The 13,162-nt window shown below is 41.8% G+C and overlaps 1 protein-coding gene across 1 annotated transcript in view; it reads left to right on the forward strand.

Moving 5' to 3' along the window:
• uvrag (UV radiation resistance associated gene) overlaps window positions 1-13,162 on the forward strand; it is an 88,065-nt gene that overhangs the window by 46,915 nt on the left and 27,988 nt on the right. The window contains exon 13 of the mRNA XM_034606240.1: window positions 6,320-6,395. Within this exon, the coding sequence (XP_034462131.1) occupies window positions 6,320-6,395 (76 nt within the window). The remainder of the gene's footprint in view (window positions 1-6,319; window positions 6,396-13,162) is intronic.

Consider the following 13,162-nt stretch of genomic DNA (forward strand, 5'->3'; position numbering starts at 1 on the left):
GACCAAATACCTGCAAAACTAATGACATATCCACTAACCTCAGCTGCACTTTATGTAGCACCATTTAGCAAACTTTAGAATGCTAACGTGTTAATTTAAGATGGTAAACATGCCAAAATATCAAACCTGCTTAGCAGCAGCATGTTTGCGTTGTCACTGAGCATGAACTTACCAGGCACGGCTGTGCCTAAGGACATCACAGTAACTGTAGAGTCTTAGCCCTTTTAATACAGCTATGTCACGTTTCTGAGACTGCTTTGATGTTGGATTATTGATCCAAAATATGTGTTCTAATTGTTTGATTTAGTGTCAGATCACATATCATTTTTGAGAAACTGTCATTGGGGTTGAACTGATGTTCCTCTTTGACTAAGTTTTTGGCGAAAGTGAATACAGTGTATGGTCCTGGTCAGACTGCTCATCTCCAGATCTGCTTGTGATTAAAACAATGGCAGAAAACAAAAGAAAAGGAATGAGAAAATTTGAGGGTGGGGGTTGGGAACCGGGGGTCAGCGGAACCCTGGATATTCTTAAGAGCCGTGATGAAAACGCAGTGTGACAGAGCAAGCAACCGCCACATCACTCAGGAGACACTTTAACGGCATAGACCAAGATGGCGAAACAGTTATACAGGGTTCTTAAGTGCAGCAGTGGTCATTAAAATAGCATTCACTGACAGATGCTCATTGTAATCATTTCTCAGATATTGAAAATTACAGCTCACTGTGATTTATATAGTAACCACTGCCATTAGAGCCTTGACAGTTGCAAGGCAGGTGTTTTTTTTAAAAGCAGACCAAAATGATTTATGAGCCTGTGCTGTTTGAAATTGCACATTAAAGACATTGTGAAACCCCCCCCCCCCCCCCCCCCCCCCCCCCCCCTACTGCCATACCTCCACCATTAAAACAGACGTGCACTGGCCAATCCTGGTCTCCACCATGTGCAGAACTGTTGTTTTGCACATTATGGAGTATTAATTAGGATGTCTAAACAGGCAAGCCAACACATGTGGAGACCTCAGCATGTGTATACATTACAGCAGGTCAGCCAGTCACTAGGTCTCTTCCCACCGTATTCTCATGAACCTCAGAATAGCTGAGGACGACCACCCACCTGCAGGTCTGTGTCCTCCTTTATACTCCTTTTAATACAATGGACCCTCAAGGTGAAAGAGGGGTGTCGAATATACACGCGTAAACATACATGCTCGCTAGTTTGCACAAGAAGCACCCACCACCCCTGTGGCCATGTTTTTCTTATACAATGTTTTTAACAGGGCTGCCTGAAGAGACGACGGCTATTACAACTCAAAGAAAAGGGGCTGAGGTGAACTAAGCACCCTCCATTTTGGCTCTGTTATTGTATTTTAAGAATTCAGAGGGCACCACCAGTGTCAAACAGCCTGTGTGTACAAAGAAAAATACATATACAAGGCTTTAACGAGAGAGGCATAGTACCTTTCACCTTTTCTGTTTGCACAAATAGCATAGTGAGTCTAAATGATCCTCAGGGGCCCCTGTAGTGCAGTCCAGTGGCACAGTGTCGACACTGGATCATCCAGAGATGAAAGAAATATAACTCAACAGGGGTGTGTTTTTCTTTCAAGAGTTGGACAGGAAGAGTAGTGCAACAAACTATAACTTGATCTTATCATTGTAGCTGTATGTTTAATGGTTGTTTCCTCCTTTTAACAAGAGTACCTGCTTTATACTGTATTTGAAGGTTGCCTGTGTAGAGAATGGGTGTCTAGACGCTGCAGTAAAAGAGCTGGCAGGCCAGGAGTGTACATATTCTCACTCGTAAAGACAGGGGACTTTCCTGTGAGATGTAGCTTTTGTCTTTTTACAGTTTCATGCCTCCACACTTATTAATTACATATATTGTGTCTATAGGCCGTGCCAGCACTTACATGTTAACTAGCCTACCCTTTTTAGGGTAGAAAAAAAGAGAAGAAGGATTTTTTTTATGACAGAGAAAAAAAAGTGACAGATTTACTTCTGCTCTGAACTCACTGCAAATTCTTTTTCATCTTTTTGTCCAGTGCACGCAGAGTTGAATATTAGCAAAATGGAAACAGCTTTCATGTTTAAGTAATCAGTCCTTTAGATGGACACTAAAGTGAGTGGGTGTGTTGATTATGGTTGCTTGTCATATTCAGTTTGCTGTGTTAGCTGTGCAGACATGACCCGTCAGCGGAGCTGCCATTGAGCGGAGCAGGAGAGGGATGTGCTTACAGAAGAAACGGTTTGATTAAGGAAAGTGAGGAAACAGGAGGAGGACTGCTGGGAAAGAGATGATTTGATTTGATTTGAATGTACAACACAATTTAACAAAAGACCCGAACTGTATCGCACACAAGGTGCAAGAGGTGAAGTAAGTATGACCTCATTTAAAAACATCCCAAAAACATGTTGTTTTCAGCCGGGGGGAAAGCGCACGCAGGGCTACAAACAGTACATCTCTAGCCTGAGTGTGAGTGTTTCTGGTTCGTGCCTGTTTATTCTGGAGCCTCCATCATAATGGACTGACAGCAAACTGATTTTGGCCGGCATATTCTTTCAAGCCTGTAATTTATTTCATCCTGTCCTAGTGTTTGTGCCGCTGGCTGAGTGATAAAAGATGGTGTTCTGCCTCCTCTCAATCTGCCTTATAGGTCTCTCCCATGCACGCACCACTGTTAAAGCAAAAATGTTAGTTATGGCTATTTGTCCCCAACATTGATCCCAGAGGTCCCCACAGTTGAGTTAGTTGAAAACAGAAAAAGAAACGTAAGGAGTTTTAAAAGTACTTTGGGCTTCATTATGAGTTTTTGCCTATGTTTTGATAGAAAGTGTCCTAATCTCAGTGGGGTAAACTCGGACATATTAGATAATATATAAATCAACAAAATGTGATTCACGTACTCCCCCTGAACGTTCTCTCTTCCCTCCATCATCAGAGTTCCTCCCTCGATCTTCCCCACTGCTGTGTAATAATATATATGACTTTACTGGACGTCCCCAGGAGGAATTCCTGGTGTTTGGTGAACCAGAGTCTCTCCAGTGTGATTTCAGACACAGTGGACAGCGGTCATTAATCACTTTGCTGTGACGGAGCCGGTGTGTGTACTCGTGTGTGTGTTGGAAGTGGCTCTGTTTTCCTTTTCATGCGTGTTCATCATCAAACAAATCCTATCTGTTCGTAGAGAGGTGATATTGAGAATGCCAGCGGCGTGAGGAGTATGCTTATTGTGTTGTTCTTCCTCTCTCTGTTAGTTATTTCCTGGTGCTGAGATATGACCTCTGGCATATTGCTTTCTCCATGGGGCCCTGGCTTCATGTCGGGGATGTGGAGGACCAACAAGTGGCTGGGTGTGTGGCCCTCAGGCCACTGTGTCTCACTTTTTGTTTGCCAGCGTTTGCAGCAACATCCTGTTAGACTTCATTCTAGGGCTAGAATGATCTCCATCTGTGGGGAGTTTACTTCAGAGTTGCAGTGTGATGTGTGAGTGAGGAGGTGTTTACAGTGAGCACAGGGTCACAATGTTATCGGAGATCTACAGACAGACTCAGATATAAAGTAGGACAAAACTAAAATGGCCCAAAATGGATTGAAGCCCTACAAAAAAAGAAAGATAGACCTTGTGTTAAAAATAGCCATGTCTGTAATAAGCTCAAGAGCAATGTTGTACATGCAGAAATGCAGAAATGTAGGTGTCATCAAAGACTTAGTCTCAAGCCTTCAGCTTGCCACAAGCACATCTAAATCAGTACATTAACATGCAGGGTTATAGGGCTGTTGCCAACATGATCTCCGTTCACAGTCAACTCCAGGTAAGTACCAGCACTAAGTGTATTTTCTGCTGGATTCTCCCGCTGCCTCAGGCACCTATAGGTCATAGTAAGAGGGGATGAAGACTCATTTCCCAGGGGGGGCACACACACAGGATGGAGGCATGCCGGATGCACATACTTTGCAATACACACACACACACACACACACACACACACACACACACACACACACACAAACATATGCAAAGAATTCAACACGTGCACATTCTGTACAGAATACACATCTGAACACATATTCTGGTTGTACTGTCATATTGTAACAGTGGCAGAATTTGTTCTGAGTCTCTTTCTGAAGTCCTCCTCCTTCAGTTTTTCCACTCATGTCTGTATGTAGTAATAAAATGTCTGTCATATGAAAAATTATGCTTTAAAAAAAATTATTTATGGAAGTTGCAATCAAACAGACGCATCAAGGTGCTACTCCAAACACAATTCTGGGCTGTTGTTTTGGCGTAAACAGTAACACAAGCTTTATTAATCAGTTTTCAGATGGAAAGGCTTATTTTTATAATAATATTTTCTCTGCTCGTTGTTTTCATTTGACATGGCCTTTTGGCAGCAACAACTGTTGCAACAAAAAGAAGCAACATCTGTTTATTTGACTAACTGCGTGAATGCTCTGTCTACTGTGTGTGTGTGTACGCCTGTGACAGTACTTGACCTTGGTAGCATCTTGCATGTTTATTGTTGGATTTTTGCTTTTATAAAGACCAGATGTCATCTTCATGTGTAGAACTAGAGTAGTGAAACTCTTATTAAAAATACATTTTCAAAACCACTTTCAGTGTTTTAATGAGAGGTTGAAGGTGCTTTATGTAAGTTTTCACTGCCACTGAATGTAGTTTAATGCTGGCGGGTGGTTGTGATGGTTGCTTGCCAAGAGTTTCAGCCATCTTTCCTTTACTAGAGGTTATATATGCACTCTGAGCAGTGTTAATTTTCATTACTGATTGTGTGCTACAATGACCCACTGTTGAAAGTGACCATATGGGCGAGCCTGGCACTTCCCAGCTGTTAGCCATGTAGCAATAGTAAAGATATTAATAGCCATATAACACCAAACAGCGAGACAAGCAAGTAAGTTAATTGGATTACAATTATATGCTGACTCTACCTTTAAGGTGACACATATAGAGATGGAATAGAGCTAAGGTATATCGATAAGGCAGAATATCGTTGTTCTGACTCATGAGATACGATTATTGATATGCAATATTGATATTTAGTTATATATATATATACATATATATTTATTGAGTTATATGCTCTTTATACACATGACACTTTTATACACAAGACAGTATTTATACACAATACAGTATTTATACACAAGACACTTCTTTGTATATTGTTTTATCTCAGTCTGTAAAACTGACACCAAATTGCAGTGAATAAATGCACAACTCCTGCGTTTTACCTCTTTAGGGGCATTTTGCATGTTTCTTCAGTGAGACACATCGTTATATGATTGTCTTGCAATGTTTTATCGCAGGATCGCTGTATTGTGATATCGTGGGCCATGTATCGTGTATCATATGGGATCGTATCGTGAGTAACTTTTCGATTCCCACCCTTTGTATTAATGTAGAGAACTAACCGATGCAGACAGGTGTGTGTTTGTGTGTGTTTGTGTGTGTTTGTGTGTGTTTGTGTGTGTGTGTGTGTTTTGTCAGACAAAAGCCCTGCTCAGTCTGTGGAGCTGCTTTCCCAGTATTCTGTATCCTCCTCAGTGGGAGAGCAGCAGACGTAAGCGCTTAATGACAGGAAGGGATGAGTCCAGCCTTACGTTCCTGGTAGCAAAGAGAACTTTCCCATTCTGAAAGTCAGCATGCTCCCCTCTCTATCCTACCCCTGCACCCAGGGCTATTCCCCCCCATCCTTCCTGAGCACTCCCTGTGCAGTCCTAACTAAGACATCTGACTGGCACCGATGGGACTTTCCCACCATGCTGAAAGGAAAAGTTCTCTTTGTTCTTACTGAGAGGCAGATGGACAGGCTGTTTGGACGCCTCTGCCCTGTTTGATATTTCAGTTTAACAAGATACGGAGGTGGCGTCGGTGGGATGGGATCAGAGACGCGTACCCAGCTTCTTCAACCATCTGCAAGTTTTGCCCTATGTAAACGCCAGTGGCTACGTGAACGAGGACTTTCAGGAACAGGATGAATTCATTGCCTGTTGCAGAGCCAAAAAGCAACAGTTGTTTGAATCCTTCAAAGAAGAATTAACAAACAATGAACCACCTATTTAATTTCACCATCCTATATTGACTTTTCCACATGCCTATATCCACAGTATATTGTGTTATGCATGTGATATGGATGTAATGCTGTTGTAGAATTGACTGTGCTTAGTTGGCTTTTGAGTGTTTGTTTGAAGGGTCTAAACACGATTGTTTTCAGACTCTGTTGGTAATGGATCAAATGGAGTAAATCACCTGTTCCTGTTGAATGCTAAGTTTTTCTTTCCCCCCCATCTCTCACAGATTCCCCTTGTACCCGAGAGGAGAGCGGTTTCATTTTGAATATGGGGTCTACTTACTCAACAAAAACATTGCCCAGGTAAATGAACACACATCCAGCACATAAATGTCTTCCACTAATGTGTTTAAGTTTTATTGAACAATGGAAAAATACCATGACAAATTAGAGGGAAGAAAATGAATATATATATATATATATATATATATATATATATAACCCTGCCCTTAAGATACATTTATATATGGGCATCACTCTAAACAAACCAGTTGAATCAATGCTATAAAATGAGTTTCTCTTTCTCTTTCTCTCGTCATCTCTTGCAAACATGCACATACACTTCATGGGAGGGCTGAGCTCTTGAACTGACCATGCTTATTAAAGTACACCCAACGTGTTGACCTGGGTGACTCCTTCCATTCTTCCCTGAGACATGTAGCACTGACTTTTACCAATTTGCATTCCATTCCCTGTTTTCCTCCTAGCCCACGTAGGAATGAAGGGCCTCTCTACTGAATAGGACTGGGCAATTAGTGCTACCAGGTGACTGAGTTCAAACCACTGCACCCTTGGGAGGTTTGAGTTCTAATAGACCAAAAGCTGCTAGCCAGTGTCCAAGTCTGTCATCTTTCTACCACTGACCAAGAGTCAGAAAGTCAGCAAAAAGAAATAAGCACAGTCTGAAACCACCAAAGGAAACAATTTATCCCCCGGTTGTAGTTTGATTCAGTCTAACTCAATATAGTTAGGCTTATTTCTGTATAATGAGTTTGATTCTTTTGTAATGAATCCAAAATGAAGCCATTATGAAAGGCTGGTATTGTACCTTGTTAGTTTCTGAATGTTTTTGAGTCATGGCAAACTATTATCCAACGCTCCCTTCCATCACTGCTCGTCAATCCAAGCGCTCTCAACAAGACAGAACAAATATTAGTTGGACTGAATTACTGAGCTTCATGTCATTTGATTGAATTTACTGATCACATATGCACAGGGGGGTGCATTTGCATCACTCTGACTGCTTGTACAACCTGTTCTATATTCTGCTAATATGATGTAACAAGCAATCTGTAGACAAAAAAATGGAGCGGTGAACTATATAAGTCAACATTTTAATTAGTTTTTCTATTTAGGCATGACACTGCAACCTCCGTTCTTCTTCCTACTCATCAACTCACAAGATCCCCACCCGTAATCCTTTTGATCAAAGCCACACATCAAGATCTAAGCTTTCTGAGATTTCTCTTTTATAAATCTTCACCATGTGTTGTCATCAAATGTAACACTGTATGCTCACTCTCACTGAAAGCTTCATTTGACAGCTGATGGAAGGCACATGTATGTGGCTTGAGGAGCAGTACTCTGCACCTTGGTCAGCTTCACAGCAATAAAGTCAGGAATAATATGTCTGAATGGTGGAGGTTAAAAATGGGCCTTAATGCACTCAGAGCGGCTTTGTAGAGTGGACACGTTGTAACTCATTATCAAAATGGCTGCCACAAAAAAAAACTGTGTATGCTGCTTCAAAGGAATCTGGTCCACTGCGGAGGGAAAATGAGATCCAGACAGCAGGACCTTTTTACCTGTACCCATTACACCAGGGCAGAAAGATTCAAATTTGAGACATAGAAACCAGCTGTAGCACAGGTGGGTTTTGTAAAGGCAATCGGTGGAATAACAGATAAATAAACATAGCATTCTTCTTTCAATTTGTCAGCATGGAACTTCCATGGGTGCTTGTTTCCCAGTGACGGACAGTGTGCACAACAAACTAAGTCCAACACCAGGGCTTTGTTGGCCTACGCTTAAAGAACCACCTAAAAGAAAACACCTCTTTTCCTTGTTTTTATTAAAGCTATGGTAACAAGTCCTGCTTTTAATGGCTTAGTAGAGCAACAGTACTTTTGCAGGATGAAATTTCAGCTTCTATTCAAAGCCATGTCTTATGCATTCCATCTGTTCCTAAATGTGTCCATGTTAAGGATGAGTTATCAGGTTGACTCCAAAACTATATAAACGTGCCACATGAGTATTCCCGCTCCATATGATAGTGATAATAGCCCATTGTTTCAGAACTGAAGAAGTGGTAAACATGTCACAGTCGATAAAATAGAACCCACAAACAAAGCGTCCCCATGCTAGTTTGGTTGATATCTGCTCACCGCATTAAACTCTGTACTCCTGTTAGTGTGATCTTTCAGTTTTTGGGATATAACATCACACACATCACGATTTTTGGAGGAAAAACTGGGAAAATTGTCAGTCGACAGGTCTCGTTGATGCATCTTTTAATTTTTCCTTTTAATTAAATTTTAATCATTTACCTTATCATTCTCAGCCACTTTTTTACTAAGACTTTGTTGGACTCTGCTGTTTCCTGTTTGTTTATTGGAGCCGTTATTGGAAAAAATGATGGCCTGCTACACACTGAGCATGGACTTTCTACTGCTGATATGATTTCCCAACGGACAGCATTTCATAGACAGATAATTTTTTGTGGTTTTTGAATCGTTCTTCTTCATGTCTTTAATAGCCTCCTTTGGTTTAGCCATGCATGTTACACAGCCATTGCACAGTTTGTCCAATGTCTGGCTCCGTGATACAAAGCAGAGGTCTGGTTTCACAGCAGACCCCTCTGACGAGCTGATTGGCTGGTTTGCTGACTGACTGGAGCCTGGGTGGAAGACATTAGCTGCCCATCTCTTATTAAATTTCCCTGTGTGGCTGTGTTTGAAAGTGATACAGGAAAGCTGGCGAAGGATCAGGGCCACAGCAGGTCACCCTGCTTTGATGTGGCAGAGGGAGAGGTTTGCTTTTATTAGGCTTCATGTCATGGGGCCAAGGGTAGGGATGGGGAGTGTGCTCGGAGCACCATGGATGTCAGGTGGTAACCCACTCCCATGTTGCCACTTCAGGTTAATTTGTTTGACAAAGAGAAGTTAAGAAAGGCTTTAAGGAATGTCTGGGCTGCAGCCCAGAGATTGTCCAACTCCTTATTTCAGAGAATATTGCAAAATCAGCAATACCCGAGTGAGTCACTCTCATCTTTGTGGTGACATTGACATTTTTGTTAATATGCATATTTGGTTCCAGTAGAACATGAATGAGATTTACATGAAATGTTACCGGAGTTTCTCAGCACAATGTCTTCTGGCTGTTGCTTTTCTTTGAAGTAGCTGGCCACAGGTTTACTGGGTCTTGGTCTGAAGTGCCCTTCCACAGGGAGGCATAAATGTTAAACCTGCCATTGCTCCACTCACATAGACAAATTATCCAAGTTAGTGTGGCTGACTCCAAAGGAAAACCAGCAGCCCATTGTCTGGAAGCAGGTCTTGTGCTGCTTTTTACCTACTCCCTGTTTTATCCACTATACTACATTGTTATGAAACACGCATGTGGAGCTGATTACATGAGAGCCGATGCTACACAAAATCTCCAGGTTTTAAGGAAGAGGGGGAAGGAATAACAATTAGTTCTCAGTCACTAAGCTCGGTGTATCATATTTTGTGGTTCTCAGGCACAGGAAACCAAGTATTGGGAATTAAAACACAGTAAATCTGTTGTGGCCCAGTCGGGTCACCTCTGGGTTCACCTTTATTCCTTTATACTGTGGGGAAAGTCGCCTGCAGTCTCTTGCCTTCCATGTCTCTGGGAACATTTCACACCGTGAGCTGCAGGCAGAGCACCATACTGGTGGTCTGGAGCATGCGTCACAGCGCCTATTGCCATTAAGGGTGGCCACTGTGGCTCCATAAAACACGGCTATGACTCATGGGGGAACCTACTGTGTTTAGTGGTTAGTGGAGGTGGCAGCAAGTGGAACAGGAGCTGGTTGGCTGGAAGCAGTTTTGGTAAAGCTATTTGGAAAAGGCTGTATGTACTTAAGCAAGAATACATTTTTGCTCAATACTTGCACTGATTGGACAAAAGATAGTGTTTTCCATAGGGTGTTGATTTACTCATGGAAATGGTTAATATACTATGGTTTAACAGATGTGTATTACTCAGTATTTACATGTATTAGGCCAATAAATGCAGACTTTAAAAAATGTTGCAAATTAATTTCATTATATCACAGGTTTTGCATTCTAGATGATTTACTCATTTTTACCTGCAGCCAGTTCATATAGCTCAATATAAGTTTTTTGTAAACTATTTCAATTTGACCAAATCTTAAAAAATGTGCTTTCACTAATCCCCATTTACAAGGCGACTTGTTGGTTTGGAAACAATTCAACAAGAGAAATATTTTTTTCCACCACTGTTGAACAAACGTCTGACTGATATACAAATATAAAGTGAGCTGTCTGGAGAGCGGTCTCTGTTTGCTCTCTTAAAAAGATTGAAATATGCTGAATGTGTCATCAGTGTTGGTCAGAGCGACTGGAAGCAAACTCATTCACCTCCCTTCCTCTTCTTTTCTCTCCTGCTGCTTTGTCACTTCAAGTCCACACAGTGTATTTCAAACCTGTAGACTCGTTTCACCTCCGTGACAAAGCTCATAACCCCAGTCAACAGAGATACATCAGTCTTGGCATAGTCCTTTGCGGCGATTAGCTCATGTGATTGTTCTTCGATAAAAACCATATGACCCAAGCGAAATCATTCAAAAAGTGAACATTACACAGCTCCCTTCCACATCATAACTCCCCTCCACCTCAGACCAAGTTTAGACTGTTCAAATTCCCCACAGCCAGCTATCTCCAGCTATAACCTTATTTCCGTTAATTCGGATGTTGGAGATTGTACAGGAGCTGCAAGTGAAAAAAAAATTCCCCACAGTGAAACAAAGGGCGTTCTAAATTTGCACATGAACTCACTTTTTCCACAGTTGACATTCCTGTAAGCAGTTGTATGTTTACTGTCTTGTAAGTCCACATGGCAGGGAATCAGAAATGGCTGTGTACAAAGAGTGATTGTGTAATCCTTCTCCCTACTGTGATATACCATTCAGTGTACTGTAGATGCACAGCACTCTAATCGAGATTTCGTCGGTCACATGTTTTGCTGACTTTCCTTCAGTATTTTATAAAAAAAAAAGATTTTGTTAGATAACGGTGTTACGAGTGGGCCTAAATTCCTAACCTACTCAACAGACTTAGGGGGGAAAGGAGCTGACAAGGATTCATTGTCTGATCTCCAAGCCATTGCTACTGGGAGAATTGCTCTGCTCTATGGGGTCGTGTGTACAGTATTTGACTTCCCTCAAATGAGAGCAGAAACCGGATCTTCAGCCTATTTCTCAGCAGGATCTTTCTGAGAATTGGAACACTTTTAGACAGAAACTATTCCAGGTTTTCCCCCAGAAGCCTGTTGGTCTCTCTCTCTCCTTGTCCAGCTGAAGCTTGCGGTTCGTGACTCAATTCTCAGTGCGTTCCAGAGAACGTTCCAGAAAACAAAAAGGAAGAAAAACAGGCGATTACATCTCCACTGTCCCCCTCGAACAACAGCCGTCATTCTTCTGTCCAGACGCCTCTGTCGAAACCTCATCTCGATAAACAAACTCTTCAATGTTCAGAAATCATAATGCAGCCCACTGTGCGCTGTTTGTTTACCTGAACCCTGGACCACGGTTCCCCAGGCTCTGCCACCATCTTTGCCCTAAGACAGACAGGGCCTGGAAGTAATCAGGCCATTTCAACCGCCTGCTGCCACTCATTGACTTCATCCTTCCATAACATCCACATCCGTTTTCTATTTCACAGGGATTGAGAGGATAAAACACATAACGGCCGGGATAGGCACCAGAAAATGCAGCACCATGTCAGTTTAATACACCTCACTTTCGCCCTTAATTGGAAAGAGGGAAGAAGAAATGAGGTACCAAGTGAAGTTCTCTTTTAGGCCAAGCCATAGATGTGTCTGGTTTTTCTTTAGCCTGAATCCTTACGCTCAGGGAGTCATTTCCCACATGGCCACATGCTGCACAAATGTTGGATAATCATCCCTTACCTCTAATAGAGGATATGTTAAAGAGCCTGTGTCTGACAATGTGTTTTGTATTTGAGGCCCATTAAGGTGCCACTTCTAACAAGGTCTCTGTTCTCTGTTGACAGTAAAAAGCACTTAATTAGTATACTTTATTTATCACATTTCAAGCAAGAAATTATTTTTGGCAGTCTGTAAGTGGGTTAAACTGAGATGACTGTGGGTTGTATAGTGAGATTGTTAACAGCCTGACAGGAGCAGTGACAGTAGGCCGATGGCCATCCCTGTTGATTGATGCAAAGAGGAAGGCAAGAAGAAGTAAGTTGCTGTTCTCATGGTGATAGACTTGTGATTTTATATGTCAAAGGCTTATATTCTAAAACTATATATATATATATATAATAAATGGCAGGAGAAACCTGTCCACATCACTGAACTGTTGCAGTAGAGGGATTGACACTGAGAATTTGCGTTGAGACAAGAACTATGTTTTTGTGAAGAAGAAAAAAGCCTGTTGGAAAAAGAAAGCACCCAGTGGTTTAGTTGCCCTGTGGTTCTCAGAAACCTCTTGTTCAAGCTATCTATTAAACAAACCCAGGCCTTAACCTACACATCTGTACGCCTATTGGTGTTCATGGCCTTACTGTGTGGTCCCCGTTTTCCATCACACCATTTTGTTGTTAGACACAGCTTGCATCCAGTGCCACTTACTGGCCAGGGAGAGTTGTTGGTGGAACCCTTTTTACAACCACATCCAGGAGCCCTTTTTTTCCACAAACGGATATTTACTATATACTGTTGTATCAAGGAGAGTGTGGAAATGAGTGCGTCTGTGGCGCTGTGCTTGAAATAGTCTGACTGATGGTGGGTGAAGCTGACACAGATTTTAGGGAGAAATATTCTGCTATTGATATATCAGC

The sequence above is a fragment of the Hippoglossus hippoglossus genome, chromosome 14 (assembly GCF_009819705.1).
Source record: "Hippoglossus hippoglossus isolate fHipHip1 chromosome 14, fHipHip1.pri, whole genome shotgun sequence".
In the NCBI taxonomy this organism is placed as follows: Eukaryota; Metazoa; Chordata; class Actinopteri; order Pleuronectiformes; family Pleuronectidae; genus Hippoglossus; species Hippoglossus hippoglossus.